Raw genomic sequence first — 20,603 nt, 5'->3', positions numbered from 1 at the left:
TGTTGTTCTGTAGAGGTGGGTTGTCCTGGTTATAAGTTGTTTCGATGCTCTAATCGACAGTGCTAACACTTAAGTAGATTTTTCCAGTAAGGCAACTAAATTACTGATGAGATGGTCCCATATTATGGAAAGGCAGTTTGAGCCCTGTGGTCAAAGTTGGACCACAACGTGTGCAACCCCAGCTCCTTATCAACAGATTGTTTCTGGAAGATGCTTGTTCCTTTCAGAAGGGAGAAGAATGGGGCCACTGCTATCAACACGCATCAGATCAGCAAATAAATTCTAATGTTGAAGTATCAGAACTGGACTTGACCACTCCACAGAATAGGACCAGAGAATGATTTGGGTTGGAAGGGACCGTAAAGATCATCTAGTTCCAACCTCCTACAGAGAGGAGGTAGTTGTTTTTTTTCATGTATCACGTGAGTGTTGGGAATGTCCGTACACATATTCAGCACTAGTTGAAGACGTATGATCAGCAAATTGGTTGAATTTTATCACTGCCTGTTTTTGATCAACATCTATGTGGGCTTTTCTGTGTAAAGGGAATCTGCATGGCCTTCAATACCTTCCTCACATCTTTGCAGATACTGAGTATAGTGTCCCTGTTACTTGCTCAGGTCATGCTGAGCTCACGCTGAGTAGATGGAAGTTGAGATTCAGTCCTTTGTTTGAAGTACTCACCAGCTTTGGGTTTCTTCAGATATTTTCACATGGCCATCATCTTGGTATTTAGTGCTTGGTATCTGTGTAAAAGATTTCTGTGCATATGAAATAGCAGCACTTTAGTGAAGAAATATCTTTATATTGCAGTTTTTTATGTTATTTTAAAGTGTTTTTAAATAGCATTTTGGGAATTGTGTTTCGAAAGCAGGGAGTCAGTCAATGCTATTTATTGTAACATGTCTGTTCTTTTTCACAGCTTTTACCCTTGGTTGAACTGAAGGAATTAGCAAACTGATCTGCCTGATAGAGGCACATTAGGAAAGAAAACCAGCATGAAACACTGTTAGCTTATTACTGTGGTAATAGTTATGCATTAGCGTGAATCCCTGACAAACTCAAGTCTGGGGTTTGTCCTTTTCTTTCTTTCTTGTTTTTCAGTAGAATTCCAATATTCAAAAGTTAATAGAGTTACAGGTTAACATGAAAAGATAATAAAATGGTTTTGTCATTTGTTTTCAACCACTTTATTTCCTCATTAAACTGACTCTTTACTTTTTAATGCTTAGAAAGGGATTTAAGAGTAGAGCGCTTGGGTTCTATTCATATGCCTACAAGGAATTCAATATGTGATCCCAAGCAAAATGGAGAAAATTCTGTTGTCCTCATCACAGCTTTCCTTTCAATCTGTAGTTTTGGATTTCTTTTAGTTAAAACATGCAAAAAATGATGTTGAGTTTTGTCCACATGTGCATCGGATAAACGCCCCCCCCCCCCCCCCCATTACTATCACTAACTCTTACTGTCCACTAAACAAAAGCAGAGTAATTAGCCTGATTAGTCTTCGTATTTGTTGTTTAACAGTATGTGATGCAGCCTCAGGGAAACACAACTTAATAAGCAGCTTTATGTTCTCTTTGTATTCTGATTCTTTATGAGAAGTATTCCTTCTATTGGTGGCTTGGTCCTGCTGTGAAATTCATTTTATTGTTGATAATAAACTAACGGAGGCTGTTTCATGAAGGAAATGTGGAATATTGTGTTTGTTTCCTTCCACCCCTGCTCATCACACCAATAGAACACACTGCACAAGCAGGGCCTTTATATGTCTTTATATCTAAATATGTCTTTATATTCAAATATCTCTTTGAAGTGTTGCAGAGAAATGTCAGACTTAGAATTACGTGGTTTCAACATCAATAATTTACGGCATTATTAAGGAGTTAAATGGGGACATAACGAGACCCTTTATATCTATAAAGCAGCAATATTTTCCAAAATCTTAGATACTTACAGAGAAAAAGGTAGTTGAGAAGAGGCATCTATCAAAGAAGTTATCTAATGAAACTGAAGAAATCATTAGCATTGGAAAGCAGGGGGCTCTCAAGGCAGAGCATAGTTGAAGCAAAAACCTCGACACCATAGAAAGATGGTTTGCTGAGTGTGTTTTGAATTCAGTTTGTGTGTGGTTGTTGCTCGTTCTGGGTATTGTAAATATGAATTTCAGATTTACAGATTAGCATCAAGTCACTACGAGTTGCCAGTGTGCACATTTCTGCCTCTGCCTGCCTGAGAAATCTCGACTAATTCCTATACACCTTGTTTCCTTCTGGTTTTGTATCTAGGGCAGAGCTTGCAGTTTGTGGTAGTTATGTAGTCAGTCGTAACCCTAAGGCAGCCATGCAGGACAGACTTGTCTGAATCTCAGCTGAGTATTTAGAAAGTATTACTGAAATTAAACCGCAGCTGGTTCCATGCAGCATCTCTTTCCGCTGCTCTTGCTATTTGCATGTCATAAACAACTCTAGATGTACAATAGTTTTGCTGTTCCTGGTTTTTATTCATATATTGTTTCCCTGTCTCAGTGGAGCAGCTACAGCACAGTAGGAATATACATTGAATAACTTATTCTGGAGATTGTGTCACCTGCTTTAGATTCAGGGGAGGGGAGGGAGGAAGTGGGGAGAGAAAGAAAAGAAATTCACTGGGTTCATTTATAACTTTCTTCTATCAGTTTTTGCTTTCCATGGTCATTACCTTTGGGACATTTGCCTAATGCCTTACTTTGCCAAGTGTGGTTTTTCTACCACTTCATCTGATATAAAGAAATGTTGTTAGTATAAACTTTCAGCTCTCTGTATTTATTCTTTATGCTACAAATTCTTTACATATAAGCATTTTAACTGTTGGGTTATTTTTCCTATTTCTTGTTTTTAGAATTTCAGCAAGGAATTCTTCATTTGCTTTAAGGAGGAATTAGCTTCCAAGAACAACTTAGCTGACTACTAATTTTTTATTCTTAATATCACATGAGTGTTTTAAATACAACTACTGCATTGCTTTCTAGTTAACAGGTCCAAAAGTTAGCCCATTTAAGAAACTGAAGACATTCGTGCCCCATCCCTGGCAGTGTTCAAGATCAGGTTGGACACAGGAGCTTGGAGCAACCTGCTCTAGTGGAAGGTGTCCCTGCCCGTGGCATGGGGTGGGAACTGGATGAGCCTTAATGTCCCTTCCAACCCAAACCAGTCTGGGATTCTATGATTCTGAACAGCAACAGGAACGTGGACGTGTAGGCCTTCAAAATGAAGAGTTACATGTCAAGAGTTAGGCTGAACAAAGAACTGTTTTGAACCTTAATTCTTCGTAAAACAACACTGACAAAGAAAAGTATGTTTCTGGCTATTGATTCATGCTAATAGTGGGGTGAAAAGCATAATCTAGAGACACTGTTGGATGATTTTCCATTAAATGAGAAAGGTAAAGAATCCATTACTAGGAGAAATAGTACCAAAGTCATCCGAATGGTTACATATAGAAGGGGAGAAAATAATTTGTCTATTAATGGTGAAATCATAAGAAATTCTACAAAGTTTGTAGAATTTTTACAAAAATTCACAGTAACAACAAGATAATTTAGAAACACAAATGTTTCTGAGAGTCCAGTTTTACAGTTCTGGCTTGTTTGTCTTTATTGTGCCTATTTTCTCTGTATAAGTATCACAGTTAAATTGAGGGGAAAGAAGTTCCCCTTTAGGGACTCACGCAGCAGGTCTTGTTTTGATAACATGTACTTTTTCTACAGTGGTGTTAATTTTCTCCTAATTCTTGTGTTGGTGACTGTGTTACCTGCATGCCTTTTGTACATAGTTACATTCTTTCTGATGTTTGCTCTTTAGGTAATGATTCTGACGTTGACCTTGACAGGAAGGAAGATGAGCGAGAAAAAACTCCAAAGAGGCCCAGGGCTCAGAAAACAGAGAAAACTCCATCGACTAAGGAGACTGAGCAGGTTTCAGGAGCTAAAAATCCTATTATAAGTGTGGTTTTGACAGCCCATGAAGCTATTCCAGGTAATCAGAATTAAGTTGTATAATTAAATGTAGTTTTGTCTGTGCAGGCACTGTATAAAGTAGTCATTGGTCTAAGACTGAACTGCTCAGGGTGATTATTGTGTGAAAAATATGTAGTAGTATTTGATTACCTTGATGCAGAGTCTCTGCATCTGGCAGCTACATCATTTTAGAACTACCATCATATTTCTTCCCAGATCCATCATTTCACATACCTATGTGTAGTCATCTGCATTAACATCAGTTACATTTAGTCTGTGAATAGTTTTAAAGAAGAAAATGAAAGAACAGTGACCAAAGAATGTATTTTTCTCCTGTAATATCTTTATTACAGCTCCTGATTTGTGTGTATTTATGATAAATGTAAATTTATGAGAACACAAACAGTATATGTCTGTAATAGAATATTTGTAATGTTAGTATTTGTGCATAGAAATAGTTTGACAGAAGGTATGTATGTATATTTGAAAATCAAGTAAAGTTCCTATATAATGATTAAAGGAGTCCTCATCCATAAATTCTTGTAGTGCCTTTTCATCAAAGGATTTTGGAATAATTTCAAACTATTTATTGTGACACTAGAAATGCATTTGCCTCTTCATGTAAATCATTCACTCACCTGACTGACAGAATCCCTTTTAAAAACTTCTGTGCATCATTTTCAGCTTTGTGGCTTTATTGTTCTCCTTTTCATTATTGCTAACATTTCTGAGTATTTGTTTTGCTTATAGCTCTCAGAACAACTAGAATGTATTATTTTCTTGGTATATGCATGGAAACATTCATCTCTGTGTAAAATCCTGTTGAGGATGTCAGATAAGCATTCTGTCAATTAGAAATGTAGAAAAGGCTTCAAAAATTAGTTGTCTTTTATCCACAGTATAGAGGAAATACTCTCACTGTATGTCTTCTTTCTTAGATGAAAGATACTTTTAGGAGTGTTACATTAACAGTTTGCTGTAATTCCATACATTCTTTAGGTTTGGGAAACTACATAGAATCATAGAATCAGAATAGTTAGGGTTGGAAAGGACCTTAAGATCATCTAGTTCCAACCCCCCTGCCATGAGCAGGGACACCACACACTGAACTATGTCGCCCAAGGTGTTGTCCAGCCTGGCCTTGAACACCTCCAGGGTTGGAGCATTCACAACTTCCTTGGGCAACCCATTCCAGTGTCTCACCACCCTCACTGTGAAGAACTTCTTCCTTATATCTAACCTAAACTTCCCCTGTTTAAGTTTAAACCCATTACCCCTTGTCCTACCACTAGAGTCCCTAATGAAGAGTCCCTCCCCAGCATCCTTGTAGGCCCCCTTCAGATATTGGAAGGCTGCTATGAGGTCTCCACACAGCTTCTCTTCTCCAGGCTGAACAGCCCCAACTTTCTCATCCTGTCTTCATATGGGAGGTGCTCCAGCCCCCTTATCATCCTCGTGGCCTCCTCTGGACTTGCTCCAACAGCTCCATGTCCTTTTTCTGTTGAGGACACCAGAACTGGACACAGTACTCCAAGTGAGGTCTCACAAGAGCAGAGTAGATGTGTTCAGTAGATGATGATTAAATTGATCTCTTAAAAATCCCTTCAAACACATTAGTTAGTTTGTAGCTTCCTAGGAAGGACATTTGGACAACATTGACTTTTCCCCATGTTCCTTTTCTGTGATGTTTACTTGGAAGGCATATGAAAGGTAGATGTACAACTTTAGAAATGTGAAAGCTTGCATTAACCCTCAGAGTAAATACAGTCTGAATAAAGTGGTAGACTTTTTTCTGTGCAGGAGTTGAATAACCTTGACAGGCTTCAGAGGTGGGTCCGTGCAAACAACATGCAGTTCCACAAGGCCAGTGCAGGGTCCTGCACCTGGACTGGGGCAATCCCAAACACAAATACAGGCTGAGAGGAGAATGAATTGAGAGCAGCCCTGAGGAGAAGGACTTGGGCGTGTTGGTTGATGAGAAGTTCAACACGACCATGAAGATGATCACAGGGTTGGAGCACCTTCCTGTAAGACAGACTGAAAGTGTTGGTGTTACTCGGCCTGGAGAAGAAAAGGCTTCAGGGAGACCTTGTTGCAGCCTTCCAGTAACTAAAAATGACCTACATTAAAGCTGGAGAGGGAGTTTTTGTAAGGACATGTGGGGATAGAACAAGGGGTAATGGCTTTAAACTGAAAGAGAGGAAGTTTAGATTAGATAGGAGGAAAAAAGTCTTCACTGTGGGGGTGGTGAGACCGTGGCACAGGTTGTCCAGAGGAGCTGGAGTAAAGTATTACAGAACTTGCATAAAACAACAGTTCAAATGTTCAAAGTGGAATCTCTTCTGAATCAAGCTAATTGAGCATTAATAACAATTTTGGTTTAGAAGCCTTGACAATATTATGGAATTTAAACACAAGAAATAAAACACATTTAAAAACCACAGAAGATTGAATGTTTGGCAGAGTTTACTCACTGGTCATTAAAAATAGACTATGAACAAAAGTATCTGCCATTCAAAACAGTATTTTTAGATGTGCATATAACTGTAGTTACTCATTCTCGTTCCTAATTGCGATGCTTATGAAAACTTCACTACAGTTAATCTGACACCAGTCACACATGCTCATGAAGACAGCACTCCCTCTCTTCAAGGTCTCTGGGTCCCTCCAGATACAGAATCCTAGACTGGTTTGGATTGGAAGGGACCTTAAAGCTCAGCCAGTTCCAACCCCCTGCCACGGGCAGGGACACCTTCTACTAGAGCAGGTTGCTCCAAGCCCCTGTGTCCAACCTGGACTTGAACACTGCCAGGGATGGGGCAGCCACAGCTTCTCTGGGCACCCTGTGCCAGCGCCTCAGCACCCTCATAGGGAAGAATTTTTTCATTATGGCTAATCTAAACCTACCCTCTTCGGTGTAAGGCCATTATCCCTTGTCCTGTCCCCACATGCCGTTGTAAAATGCCCCTCTCCAGCTTTCCTGTTGCACCTCTTTAGGTATTGGAAGGCTGCTCTAAGGTCTCAGCGGAACCTTCTCTTCTCCAGGCTGAGCAACCCCAGCTGTTTCAGCCTGTCGTTGTAGGAGAGGTGCTCCAGCCCTCTGATCATTTTTGTGGTCTCCTCTGAACTTGCTTGAGCAGGCCCACATCCCTCTTGTTGAGAGCCTCAGGGCTGAATGCAGTGCTCCAAATGAGGTCTCTCAAGAGCAGAGTAGAGGGACAGGATCACCTCCTTCCACCTCCTTCACGCTTCTTTTGATGTAGCCCAGGACATGGTTGGTTTCTGGGCTGTGAGCGCACACTGAAGCCAGCTCAGGTTGAGCTTTTTGTTGACCAACACCCCCAAATCCTTCTCCTCAGGACTGCTCTCAGTCCGGTCTCTGCCCAACCTGTAGCTGTGTCTAGGATTGCCCCAACCCAAGTATAAGACCTTATAATTGGCTTTGTTGAACTTCATAAGGCTGGCACTGGCCCACCTCTCAAATGTGTCAAGGTCCCTCTGGATGGCATCCCTTCCCTCTAGCATGTCTACCATACCACACAGCTTGGTGTCATGAGCAAACTGGCTGAGAGTGATCAATCCCACCGTCTATGTCACCGGCAAAGGTGTTGAACAGTGCTAGTCCTAATACGGCCCCTTAGGAATGCAACTTGTCACTGATCTCCACTTAGACATTCAGATCTACAAAATCCATATATATCTGCAAAAATAGCATGAAATACTTAAATTCTTCATTCTAATTATTTTTTAATTTCTAAAGGAGTTGAAATTTTTTTTCTCCTACAAATTCCTACTACAACATTGTGCAGGGTTTTCTCTCCCTGATCTCCACTGAGGAATGACGATCCATCAAAGGCCACCTGTATTCTCCTGCTGCTGTACCCTGTGCTGTAGTTTACAAACGCTTGGTTCCATCTCCCGTCGAGATTTTTGGGAAGCAGGGAAGAAGTGGAAGGATGTCATTTTTGTCTACTATTTTGGGACTGACTTAGTTTAACTGATGAAAGTTGTTTCCATTAAACCTATCAGTCTTCTCTGTTTAAGATGACTTCTTTCCTGTAGCTTACACCATCATGGTTGTGGGTTTGAGACACATGAACAGATTTAACATTAAACTCGTGCCAAGGGAGCTTTCCTGCTTGTCTTTTAACTTCCCAGGTGACTTTCTCTTTCTCGCACTGGTGTCAGCCTGTGGTAAACTGCTTCAGAAAGTTAGTAAAATAAATACACATTTTCTCTGCCAGTTTTGCAAACTGGAATGTCTCATGTTGGGAGCACACACGTTTCAAAGGTGGGAAGAGGAAAAGTGGGGCAAAATGAATCTCTCAGGGGAAAGGAGGAGGATTGGGACTACTCATTTTAAAATAGCTGGGTCAGTAAGGCTAGAGTGCTGTCACAGGGGCAGTGAGGTCCTCCTGCCCCTGGCCGCACATTCCTGTCCTTTGGATCATTGTGCTGTTTGCAGAAGGAGAGATATGGTATAGATTTTAGCTAGAGATTCCTTTTCTCATCCTCTTCATCTTTGTATGCTCCTGTGCTGGCACTTCTGAGGCATCACAAGCATGTAGCTGAGTGGTGGGCTAGAGAAAAGAAGTTAACCTTGTATTGAATTAAAGCAAATACGGAATTAAGGTGAGGAAAACTATAGCTTGTCCCTCTGAATGTAAGCAGGTAGCTCTATTCCCATGGAGTTAGATTGATTTAGCTCAGCCAATCTAATGTCCTGCTCTGTTGAAAGGGTGGTAATCTTCATGCCATCCGTGTTTCTGTTTCTTTGTCCAAGTTAAAATGTTTAACCTCATGGTGAGCTAACCTATAAAAAAATGTTATAAGCTTCTTTTACCTTTTTTAAAGCTTTATTTTGGGAGTAAGGGGTAGGTTAGGGTCATGGGTAGGGTTAGTTTCTGTTGCTCTCATTTTCAGAACTGCCTTACCAGGGGTTGTATGGGTTTGGAGCACATTCCACAGGATATTCTAGAAGCTGAACATTACATTCCTTCAAAAATAGGTGGTGAGAAATAAATATTTACTTCATACCCTTAGCAAATTACTTTACCTGCACAGACCAGACTAACTATAATATAAAGGGGGTATTTTAAACTTAAGCTACTAGTTGTCTTTAAAGGCAGCTTGCAGCATCTCTGTAGGAAGCAAAGAAAAACTTACTATGGAAAGCCTTGTGGATTCTGGCAGCCATTGAGTTGGTAGTTGCATCTTGCATCATCATATTTAATACAGATCTGTTAATTTATGTAAATTCCTTCTTAAATGCATGTATATTTTCAGCCTATAACATTGTGCAGGAATTGTTCCATAATTTACTTGCACATAAATTAATTTCTAAGGGACAGACTGTAAGAGCTTAGAGGCCATCACTGAGTTTGAACCAGAGATAAGGCACACTGGGCAGTGCTTATCTGTTGAAGTTGCTGTCAGAATGTCACAAGGAACTCAAATCTTATTGCACTTAAAGCAGATTTATTTAGAACAGATGATATTGACTGAAAAGACGAATGCAAAAGGCATAGTTAAAGTCTAGTAACTGAAGTCCTTTCTGCATTTAAAATATGGTAGTGCTGGAGGAAGGAATTTTGGGAAAGAAGTGATCAGTACAGTTAACCTCTTTTCCTCTTCTGCTATTTGTATACTCTGACTTCTTGAGATGATTGTCCAGGGAAACAGTTAGGAAAACTTCTATCTTCCTTACTGGCATGCAACATTTTTAACGGAAAACCAGACCTTGTATCTGTTCACCTTGTGCTTACACATTTCCCTAGCCTGTGGCTGCTTTTAGAGACAGGAACATTGAGGGAATTCTCCTGGGATGTGGGGCATATTGGTTCTACCTACTAGGCTGGGTAGAGCCTAGAAACCAAGTTTCTCACTTTCTGGGCATATGCTTTAGTCATTAGTTCATGATAGAGCTGTGATTGCTGAGGCTACCTGGTCCATTAGTAAGCCATACTCAGGCAGCATCCCAAGTGGATGGAGGCATCTGATGTTTCTTAATGCTTCTGTATTATTCCCTAACTCTAAGGGTCATGATTGCCTACTTTAAGCAAATATTCTTATCAGTCTGTCTGAAGAATTGGATCTCTCTTTTTAGGTTTAGAGGCATTTGTCTCTCAATTAATTGCATAGGGAATTTAGAGGCAGTAATATGAGGATGAGCTGGAACATTCTGTCCACTGCAAGTATGCAAAATACTGATGAGTTAGTCCTTACCTAGTTCACCTGATTTAGGTGATTAATACTTTATGCTGGTAGCACAAAAGTCTGTTAAACAGTTCGATCTCTTCAGGAAATGGTCAAACATCCTGAAAGGCAGAAGAACATAGAGGAGCTTTAGTGCAGAGCATTTACTGAGGATCTTTGTCTCACTTGTAGGAAATGAGAGGCCTGGAAGAGGTAGCCATGCATATAGAGCAGTTCAAGGTCTATTTTCTTTAACAGAGTCATTCTAAATATAGAAAAATTGGCTTCTATTTTCAAAATAGTGACATATGGGAACACTGGTCTGGTGTCTAATGTCTTTTTTATCATCTTTATATTGAACCCACTGATTGAACTGTGTCTCCTGTACTGTAACAGTAAGCTCCTATCTCACTGGGCAGCTATAGTGTAGTGTGATAGATGGAGTCCTGGTGGACAACCTGGCATTTATGGGAGAGGGAGTGACAGGAAGAATAGAAGTTAGAGTGTTCTGGTAACATAGGCTGAAAACTTAGAAGATCAGAAAGCAACATTTAATTTTTCCAAAGATTTTTCTATAGTACTTCTTAGTGGTGTGAAATAATTGTAATGTATGTATGGATAAGTACATAAATACACAAATACATATAACTTCAACTTTTGAAGATAATAGCATTCCCATTGAACACATGGGTAGATGACTTGCAGACAGATGAAGTTAAAAAGGAGGGGATCAATTAGTAATGGATGCTTGGTTTGGTATCCATCAGTAGGGGTTTTTTCAGTGTAAGTTAATATTTGTATGGAATTTCAGTACCTTCAATGCTCACTACAGATGACCAACATTAAGTTTTTCTGCCACTGATCAGTAAACAAAGAACACCCAGATAAATTAGCTCCACACAATCACATCTCAAAATATGCTTATTTCTGCCTCAACTAACTGTAACAGAAACTAAAATAGTTGAACTAATGATTGCAGAGCTTAATGTTTTGTTTATACTTGCATATTATAGATAACACACATTTTAATAGGACATTTTTAATGAGCATTTTTCATTCTTGCTTTTAGGAGCCACAAAAATTGTTCCTGTTGAGGCTGCTCCCCAAGAAAGTGAACCCACAACCCCAGAGGCAACAGTTCAAGACCCATCACAGCGAAGAGGATATCAAGAATATGCTATTCAGCAAACCCCATATGAACAGGCAATGAAATCAAGCAGGTAATTGTGAAGCATTTGTATTTGTGTTCATGCAAAATACGAATACTTCCCTGTCCATTTTTGTGTAACTGAAATATTTTCTGAGCCTTTTAAGTGAACGAACAGCTGAAATGTAATCATAGAATCATTTGGGTTGGAAAGGACCTTAAGATCAACTAGTTCCAACCTGCCTGCCATGGGCAGGGACACCTTCCACTAGAGCAGGTTGCTCCAAGCCCCTGTGTCCAACCTGGCCTCGAACACGGCCAGGGATGGAGCATTTACCACTTCTTTGGGCATCCTGGTCCAGTCTCTCACCACCTTCACCGTAGAGAACTTCTTCCTTGTATCTAACCTGAACTTCCCCTGTTTAAGTTTAAATCTGTTATTACCCCTTGTCCTATCACTGCAGTCTCTGATGAAGAGTCCCTCTCTGATGTCCTTGTAGACCCCCTTCTGATATTGGAAGACTGCTCTGAGGTCTCCAGGCAGCTTCTCCAGGCTGAACAGCCCCAACTTTCTCAGCCTGTCTGTGCATAAGTTGTCAATTTAAAAAGCCTGTGGAGAATACCTTTTAAAATAAACATTTCTGTCCCTTATGAATATTTCGGGTAATTTTGATGTATTATGTTACAAAGCTTCGGTGCTGTGAACATAACTGGTTTGTTCGGGTTTTTTTAGGTTGGGTCCAACTCAACTGAAGATTTTCACGTGTGAATACTGTAACAAAGTGTTCAAATTTAAACACTCCCTCCAAGCGCATTTGAGGATCCATACAAATGAGAAACCTTACAAGTGTTCATACTGCAGCTACGCCAGCGCCATCAAAGCCAACCTTAACGTTCACATGCGGAAACATACAGGGGAGAAGTTTAGCTGCGATTACTGTGCGTTCACTTGTCTCAGCAAAGGCCACCTCAAAGTCCACATTGAAAGAGTTCATAAGAAAATCAAGCAGCATTGTCGCTTCTGCAAAAAGAAGTACTCAGATGTGAAAAACCTGATCAAGCATATCAAGGAAACACACGACCTTCAAGATAAAAAGGTGAAGGATGTTTTTGATGAGCTTTGCTTGATGACACGAGAGGGCAAAAGGCAACTTCTTTACGACTGCCACATTTGTGAGCGCAAATTCAAGAATGAACTTGATCGAGACCGTCACATGCTTGTTCATGGGGATGAAAGACCCTTTGCTTGTGAGCTCTGTGGTCATGGAGCCACTAAATACCAAGCCCTTGAGCTTCATGTTCGCAAGCACCCGTTTGTGTATGTGTGTTCCGTGTGCCTGAAGAAGTTTGTCAGTTCCGTAAGACTCCGTGCTCACATCAAAGATGTGCATGCAGATTTGCAGGAGGCTTCTGTTTTTAACAGTTCTATCAATCAGAGTTTCTGCCTGCTTGAGCCGGGAGGTGATATCCAGCCGGAAGCCCTTGGTGAACAGCTAGCACAAAGTGCAGATGAGTTGACCGTCATGAGTGCTGATGGTGGTAACACACCACAACCGTCTGCTTGTAAAGGTCAATCAACAGCTGCAGATGTAAACCATAATGGTCAACCTAATGGTGACACAAACAGTGATACTGCCTTTTCCTTAGCAATTGAAAATCCTTTGGTGAAGAATGTACCAGAGACACTGTGTCAGACGACAGACGTAGCAGTCCCGGACATTCAATCCTGTGTAGCATCAGACTGCTTTCAGCTCAAAAATGGTACTTCTGGTCCTGATGAGTTGAAAGGTTCTCCTGCAAATGAAGAGGAAGCTAATCCCTGCAGCTCAGTAAATGAGCAGGGTGAAGAAATTCAGCTTTTGCTGCCTGAAGACAAAAGTTTAATTCTGAGTCAGGATAATGCAGTGACTGAGAACCTTTCAGACTCTGAAGAGAGAAATCGGGCTGTTCCTTCCAGGGAATCAGAAACAAGCAATGTGCCAATGCAAAATGCAGCAGAAACCACAAGGCCTCTGCCAGCACCAGCAGCGAATGCAGCCGTCGGTCCACCGGCAGCCTCTTCTAATGCAGCTACATCAGACAGCAGGAGCGGAGCTGTTGCCTTTATGCAGATCTTGGATAGTTTGCAGAAGAGACAAATGAACACAGAGTTGTGTGAGAGGATAAGGAAGGTTTATGGAGACTTAGAATGTGAATATTGTGGTAAGGAGCAGCAGAATCATGTTTGTTTGGGTTTTTAAAATGTAATGTAGTGAGCCATCTTTTTCCAGCTCCTCTGGTGACTGATGTTTGATGTGTTTGTGTGTCTTTGCAGTAGTATTAGTTTTGTAGTTCCATATGGATTCTGGGGTCCAGAGAGATTTACTCTTTGCTGTATAAATAGCATGAAATGACTCCTCAAAAAACCACTAGTGAAATCTAGTGAAGAATTGCTTTGTGATGCTCAATTTTCTGTCGATGTGAAACTTGACAGAATTAGATCATTTCTGTCCACGGGCCTCTTCCTACCTCATAACTTTCACTGGGGCCAGCGGAGCAGATTTAGGCATGTGATCAGCATTAGTCCATGTTTTAATGCTTAAGCTTTATTATCAGCTTAATATAAAATTTAGACTCTTTTTCATATAGTATGTGAGGACGTATAACAATAATAATCATTCTTTACAGTAGATACATACATACTGGTATATTTTTGTGACTTGTTTTCAACCATATTTTTTTAACTGAAAATTTTCATTACATAGAATCAGATCAACTGTAATTGTTTTTTTGACTTTATAAAAGTAAGAGTAATACACTATTCCCATTTATTCTAACTGAAACTTTTGTGTTTACATAACTGGAAAGGAAGGAATTTGGGATTTATGTTGTAGTCTTCAGACTTGAGATGGGAGAGGAATCAGAGTTTGAATAAAGTTTTTGGAACACCCTAACACTGTACGTTAGATAAATTGCTGTGCACTGTTTGGTGCCATTATGTCAGAAAGGCTTTTAGGGAAGGAGTAACAAAAAGGGAACTAACAATCGATTTTGACAATCTCTGTTAGTGTACAGTTGCATTCAGATTCTTTCTGTAGTAGAACAGATTTAAAGGACTTTCTCATTAGGAAAAAGATCATTGAGCTATATTAAAGTTGCCCTTGTTAGGCTATTGCAGGTAAAAAGTGTTTTCTGTAAACAGGTTTTCAGTAGCAGAGTGTCTTTAGGACAACGTTTCATTAAACCAGAAGGGACAGGATTCAAGCAGTGTGTTTTGCCCTGAAAGAAAACTGGTTCTGTATTGGAGTTTTCAATTAGGCGTGTTTATAATTTGCTTTCCTCCTGTCTAATTCTGTTTTCAGGCAAGTTGTTCTGGTACCAGGTCCATTATGACATGCATGTTCGTACGCATACTCGAGAACATTTATATTACTGCTCCCAGTGCAATTACTCTTCCATCACCAAAAACTGCCTTAAGCGTCACGTCATTCAGAAACACAGTAATATTTTGCTGAAGTGTCCCACAGAACATTGTGACTACTCTACTCCAGATAAATACAAGCTCCAGGCACATCTTAAAGTTCACACGGAACTGGTGAGTAACAAACAAAACCGTACCTTTGTCTCAATTAAGTGTCATCATCATCGTGTTTGCAGCTGTGTGGCAGTATTTGAAGATACAGGTTCTTACCGGAGTGTTCTTTGCTTTCTTCTGTACAGGGCGTAGTTTCCTGTAGGATACGTCTGTATCCATTTTCTCCCTTCGATTTTCCCAGTATTCTCAGATTCCTTGGGTTTTGAGAGAGTAAAGCGAGAGTAATATTGTTACTTCACTTAGTTCCATGGACCTGAATTCCATTCCTTCATAAAATGGTAAAATGAAAACATGTTCCTCTCTTAATTACTATAGAGGGAAGAAATTTAAGTCGAAGAGTTATTTTTTTCCTGATAGCTCCAGCTAGTTGCAGACACTCTTTTTGAACCTATCATTTTCTGCTGTTGTTCCAAAGATAAAGAGATCATGCTCTAAAGGCTCCCATATTATTCAGGAAGCCTTCCAGCTCTGAATGCCATTGTGTTAAAAAGAGGTCACTTCTTCAATGTGTCCTGTTACATGTTTTATGTGAGACTATGGAAGGGGCTGCCTGCCTGACTAGAAGCCTTCTTTGTGCAATACACTGCTTTGTGGTCGTGCTCTGATCCAACACTATCTCATGAATAATCTTTTGAGGAAAAAATCTTTTCTACATCAACCCTGCATTTTTTCACAGTATGTTTTTAAAAATCCATTATGGTGTTCAGAGTAAGAAATACTTTAAAGCTAAGGAATGAGAAAGTGAAATTACTTACATGCCTTTCTTGGAAGATTAAGAAAAAAGCCCAATTATTTTCTTCACATCAGCTTTGCCTTGCTTTTTCTTGTTGTTGTTTTATTGTTTTGCATGAATGGCCCAAATAGGCTAAGATATTGTCATAAAAGGTCTATGTACCTTTCCTACCACGTGGCAAGATCCTTTCTGCTTGTAAGGTATAGTTGATCTGGGACGTTCTAGACCTGTGTGTACCCAGAGAGTTTATACACTTACAGTGTATGAACACAGGTAAGTTCCTTCCTGTTTCAAATTGACCTCTAGAAAAGGGTGCTCAGCAAGTGCCTGCTCTCCCAGCATAATGAATTTAGTCTGCTTTTAACTGGAGTCTTTCTTGAAGGCCATCTGGAGTGCTTAGGTGGAACATACTACCTCATACATTTTACATGAAGGTACTGGTGTTGAATGAAGTACAGCTTAGCATTTCAGAAAATGTTTGACAGGCATGCTATTTGTATTTAAACTTTCTTGACTGATAATGCCAGCAAATTGGCATGAACTACATCCTTGCAGTTTGCCATTTTAATAATTTATGCAGGAAACCACTTCCAAAAGCAATTTGCCCTTCTCCTGAATTTATTCTTATTCCAACAGACGAGAAAATACCAGTTGTTTAATTGCAACACTCACTCTCCAGTCCTTTAAGAGCAAGGAAATACTCACACAGATGGGTCTTTCTTCTTTTTTACACAGCATTATGGTTTTTGCTGGCATTGTCTTGTAAATAAATCTTACACACCCTTGGCAGAATGCACCACATGCGACGAATCCCTCCTAGTCACATGTGAAAGCAACATCACAACTCGCTTAAAGTACTGTGATAAATACTGTGTTTACACTTCCTTTTACTAGTGAAATGTGCTGCTTGAATTAAGGATTCATGTTAATTTTTCCCAAGATGTGGCCAATTTCTGCTCAGCTGCTTAAAAAAGCTATTAATGTACAGTGCCGAGTGGTTTCAGGTCATCTTCTGCAGTCAGCAAGTAGGCTCTTGGCCAGTGTTTCCAATAGCTGGAGTTACTTTAAAGGTGTTTGTAACAGAACAGAACACTGCATCTCCTACTCTTCTTAAGTACTAGTCCTTTGAAACTGCAGGACAGTTTTTAAATAGACAAAATGGAAGAGATGACACAAAAGAGAACATTTTTTTTCCTCCTCCTTTGTCCCCCAATTCTGTAGATACTTTAAGCAGAATCTAAATTTGTGATGAAATGGGCAGAAAGCTCACATAATAGACATTCTTTTAGGCTGCTTTTGAATTTATTGTGTTTATGATATGCATCTGATGGCAAAAATCTGTGCAAGTAATATCTGAGGCTACTTAAGGACAGAGAGCCTGAGATTAGATATCCCATATCCTTATGTAAGTACCTGTTTTTCAAGTGTCATGACTGTCCAACAGCTCCCACCAGGAGCATCGTTTTCATGATACTAAATAGAACTGAGAAAGTGCATTTCATAATTAAAACCAGTGTGACAGTGAGATCTTTCAGAAGGATGCTTACTGATACTTACTTTTAAATATATTTGAGTATTTAAATAGATTGAAAAATTTATGTATTAGAACTTAGTGACTAAACTTGGCAGTTCTCTTATTGGCCTTTGATCCCACTGCTTGGTATATTTACTTAGTGCACACAGGGCCACTCACTCCGAAATATAGTACTTTATATGCACAGCTAAATGTGGGAAGCTTCTTTAATGTTAATTTGAGGTTGCAAAATCAATTCAATAAATATTAAAATTAAAGCTTCCTTAGAGATAGAATCACTGAATGGCTTGGGTTGGAAAGGATCTTAAGATCAACTAGTTCTAACCTCCCTGCCACAGGCAGGGACACCTTCCATTAGACCACGCTGCTCAAAGCCCCATCCAGCCTGGCCTTGAACACTGCCAGGGATGGAGCATAAAAGTTATCAACATATCAAAAGAAGATAGCAAACTCTTAGTTCAGTATCTTCTATGAATGTGTATCTTTCATTACCATGTTCCTGGCTGCTTTTTGCCTGAATCCCTGTAGTATTTGGTGAGCAGGATAAATGATGGTTATTAAAAAGCAGCTTGTGTTCACCCTTGTCACTCTCTGTATAGCAACCCATCTTACTGTCTGTGCACCCTCCAAGTCTTGCAGTGAATTTAGGATTATTTATTCCTTGGGAGATGACGATGGGGAATGTGTATGTGCTGCCTTTTGCCTCTGTATTTGCTGCACATTGTTGTTGCAGGGAAGACTTTGACTTTTGAAGCCTGGAAATTGAGGCTCAGCTTGATTCAAAACCAAAATTTTGCAGATATTCTCTGATTTTACCCTTCTTTTACCTCTGATGCTTGTCTGCAACAGTTATGACAATTGTTGGCTTTTATGGAGTTTTTTAGAAACCATGACACGTGTGGCTCACCTTAGTGTCATAGCAGCTAGGAAAGGGATGGGCAGTTTCTACTGACTTCTGAATGAGCTAGTGGTAACATTAGGGACCAGCTGTGGAACTAAAGAATGCTGATACAGGTACCAGTTTATTTACAACATCCAGTGGGTTTTACAGTACTCAGTGTTCTGAGCAGATAAAACACCACAGAGAGGCCGGTCTCTGAAATGATTTTAAATCTATCTATGTAATTAATGCTGCAAGAGAAGCTCCTAAATAAAATTGGAGTTCACACCCAGAACCACCACTTGCTATTAGGTGCCTACACCTGCTGTCACGTGCGTTTTGGGCTATAAATGATTCTTGTCTTTGGAAAGATGCTTAGAAATTTCATTATGCTGCTGACCTTTCCTGTAATAGCATAGTTATTTCCTCTTCCTGAGGAGTGTTAATTTTCAGACCATCACTGGCCTGACTTTGATACCTTTGCCTCTGGAACAGTGCCACTGCGTAGTCAAGAATGCAAGGTACTGGAAAGGGACGGAATTAACCAAAAAATCTGTGATCTAATGATCAGGCATTCAGTTGGAAAATGGCTTTTGTCCTTGGTCTTGCTTCCATAATGAATGCCAGTCATCTTTACTAGTGGTTATTTCACACATACACAAAAAAACATGCTTAAGCAGTTCCACGTGCAGGTGCTTGTCATTTTGTGAGCTGTGATTTCTGCTGCTTGCCAGCCTTCATAAAAGTCTGTCTAACCATTAGCAAATTCTTCTTGAGCCTCCTTCACACGTGTGCATAGCTGCCTCCTGGGCACATCAGATCCTTGTAGCCAAGTTGCATTTTAATAGGACGTCAGCATAATTTGGCAATCTTCTGTGAAAATTCTGATTTTAACAGCATGATGAAGACTTCTGGACATCTTCACTCTTTGGAAGTATAACTCAGGGAGCTAATTCTGTTTCATTAGGCATTAGAAATTACATTCCTGTTGATCCGAGTAGATGCAGGAGCAGGCTTTGACTCTGTAGTCCTCTACAAAATTATACAAAAGCAGGGGAATGGATTGTTCATTTCTATAGTGTATTTGTCCAATTTGGGCCTAAACACTTGTTATTACGGCCATGGTCTTAATTTTACGCTATTAATGGAACTGATAACAAAGCCTAAGGCCCTCAAAGTGCCTCTGTCGTGTACGAAAGGGTGTTCTGAAGAGCTATAGTGCTCTGGTGGTGGAGACCTTCTCTGGGGCTCTGTTGTGACCTGCATACTCTGAAATACTTCGCTTGCAACAGGGGATTTCTTAAAGGCTGGTTGTGAGAGTGATGGGACTACAGCGAGGGACCAGCGCTGTCACAAGCTCTCAGAGCACTGACAGAAGTACATTAAACAGTCAAAACTAACAGTGTAAGCTCCAAAAGTCTGTGGCACTGGCATGGACATAAAAGCTGTGAAAGGTTTGGTTTCACCTGGATGGTTTTGGTGAGAGGCTGGAGCTTGACAGGATCACTTTGAAGGGACTTGGTGCTCAGAAGTGCAATCTGTTGGTTACACTGAAAAACATACCCCTTTTGAAGATCATTTGGTGCAGAACTTGGTGTGATAACTTTCTAGCTGCTTAAATAAAGCTGTTTGGATTATTTTGTTATTGAAAAATTTTATTACCATCATCACGTGGAAAGATGTGTTCTTGCCTGTATTTTCATGTTGCTCTGTAGCTCTTGTTCCGTTTACTGATGATTTTGACTCTCCTCTGAGGCGCAGGCTTCTAGTCTTGCCTTCCTGAAAAGTTAGTAGCAAGAATGTAAAGTTGTCGTAATTATAGCATTTTACTTAGTGTGTGTGGAGGGGAGCATTGGTTCTTTGGGGTTTTTTCTACTTTAACTTTATGAAATAGCAAGGTGTATTTGTCTTAGTGTTCTGGGCACGCTGAGAAATACTTAGTCAATGAGTATTAAAGACCAGCAACACCTGACCATACATTAAACATATTCTAGTATGAATAAAGTAACTAGTATACATTTAATGCACAGTTGGGTGTTGCTGGTCTTTAATTTTCATTTATTGTGTATGTTGTAAACAGTTATATAGTAAATTTGAGGAACAGACTGAGATTTGTCAACAAATTTCAGCTGGCCCCTCAACAGCCCCAAATGATATTGTGCTTATGTTTTTCTTACGTGTGCCAAATTGTGAATGTGATCGTGCAACCCAGTCTTTGAAAAGGTTCAAGCATTGCTATAGGGTTTTATTAGAATTCATCTATCAATTTTCATTAGAAGAACATGTTCAGGTAGAAGTGCGAAATCATCAGGAACAGATTTAGGGGTAATAGGTTTTATCATTTGAAAGACCCTAATTCCACAAATGAACAGCTCTTTGCTAGTAAGATTTTGTCAGCACTGTGGGTTCCTTGAATCTTCTATTCCAAAAACCAGTTAATGGAGAAAAGACCTACATTTTTATGTGGAGTTTGATGCATTTGCAAAAAGCTTAAAATTACAATTGCGCTAAAATTACATATAGGAGGGAATTTGATCAAAACT

At 39.9% G+C, this 20,603-nt stretch overlaps 1 protein-coding gene across 1 annotated transcript in view; it reads left to right on the top strand.

The window, feature by feature from the left end:
* Positions 1-3,796: 3,796 nt before the first annotated feature.
* ZFAT (zinc finger and AT hook domain containing) overlaps positions 3,797-20,603 on the top strand; it is a gene marked incomplete at its 3' end in the record, with an annotated part of 31,254 nt that continues 14,447 nt past the window's right edge. Inside the window, exons 1-4 of the mRNA XM_010015135.1 lie at positions 3,797-4,016; positions 11,262-11,412; positions 12,073-13,541; positions 14,681-14,913. Coding sequence (XP_010013437.1) covers positions 3,797-4,016; positions 11,262-11,412; positions 12,073-13,541; positions 14,681-14,913 — 2,073 coding nt within the window. The remainder of the gene's footprint in view (positions 4,017-11,261; positions 11,413-12,072; positions 13,542-14,680; positions 14,914-20,603) is intronic.

Source organism: Nestor notabilis, unplaced genomic scaffold (genome assembly GCF_000696875.1).
Source record: "Nestor notabilis isolate BGI_N333 unplaced genomic scaffold, ASM69687v1 scaffold9375, whole genome shotgun sequence".
NCBI classification, from domain to species: domain Eukaryota; kingdom Metazoa; phylum Chordata; class Aves; order Psittaciformes; family Psittacidae; genus Nestor; species Nestor notabilis.
The sequence above is the reverse complement of the archived record's forward strand: the minus strand, read 5'-3'. Positions and strand labels throughout refer to the sequence as shown.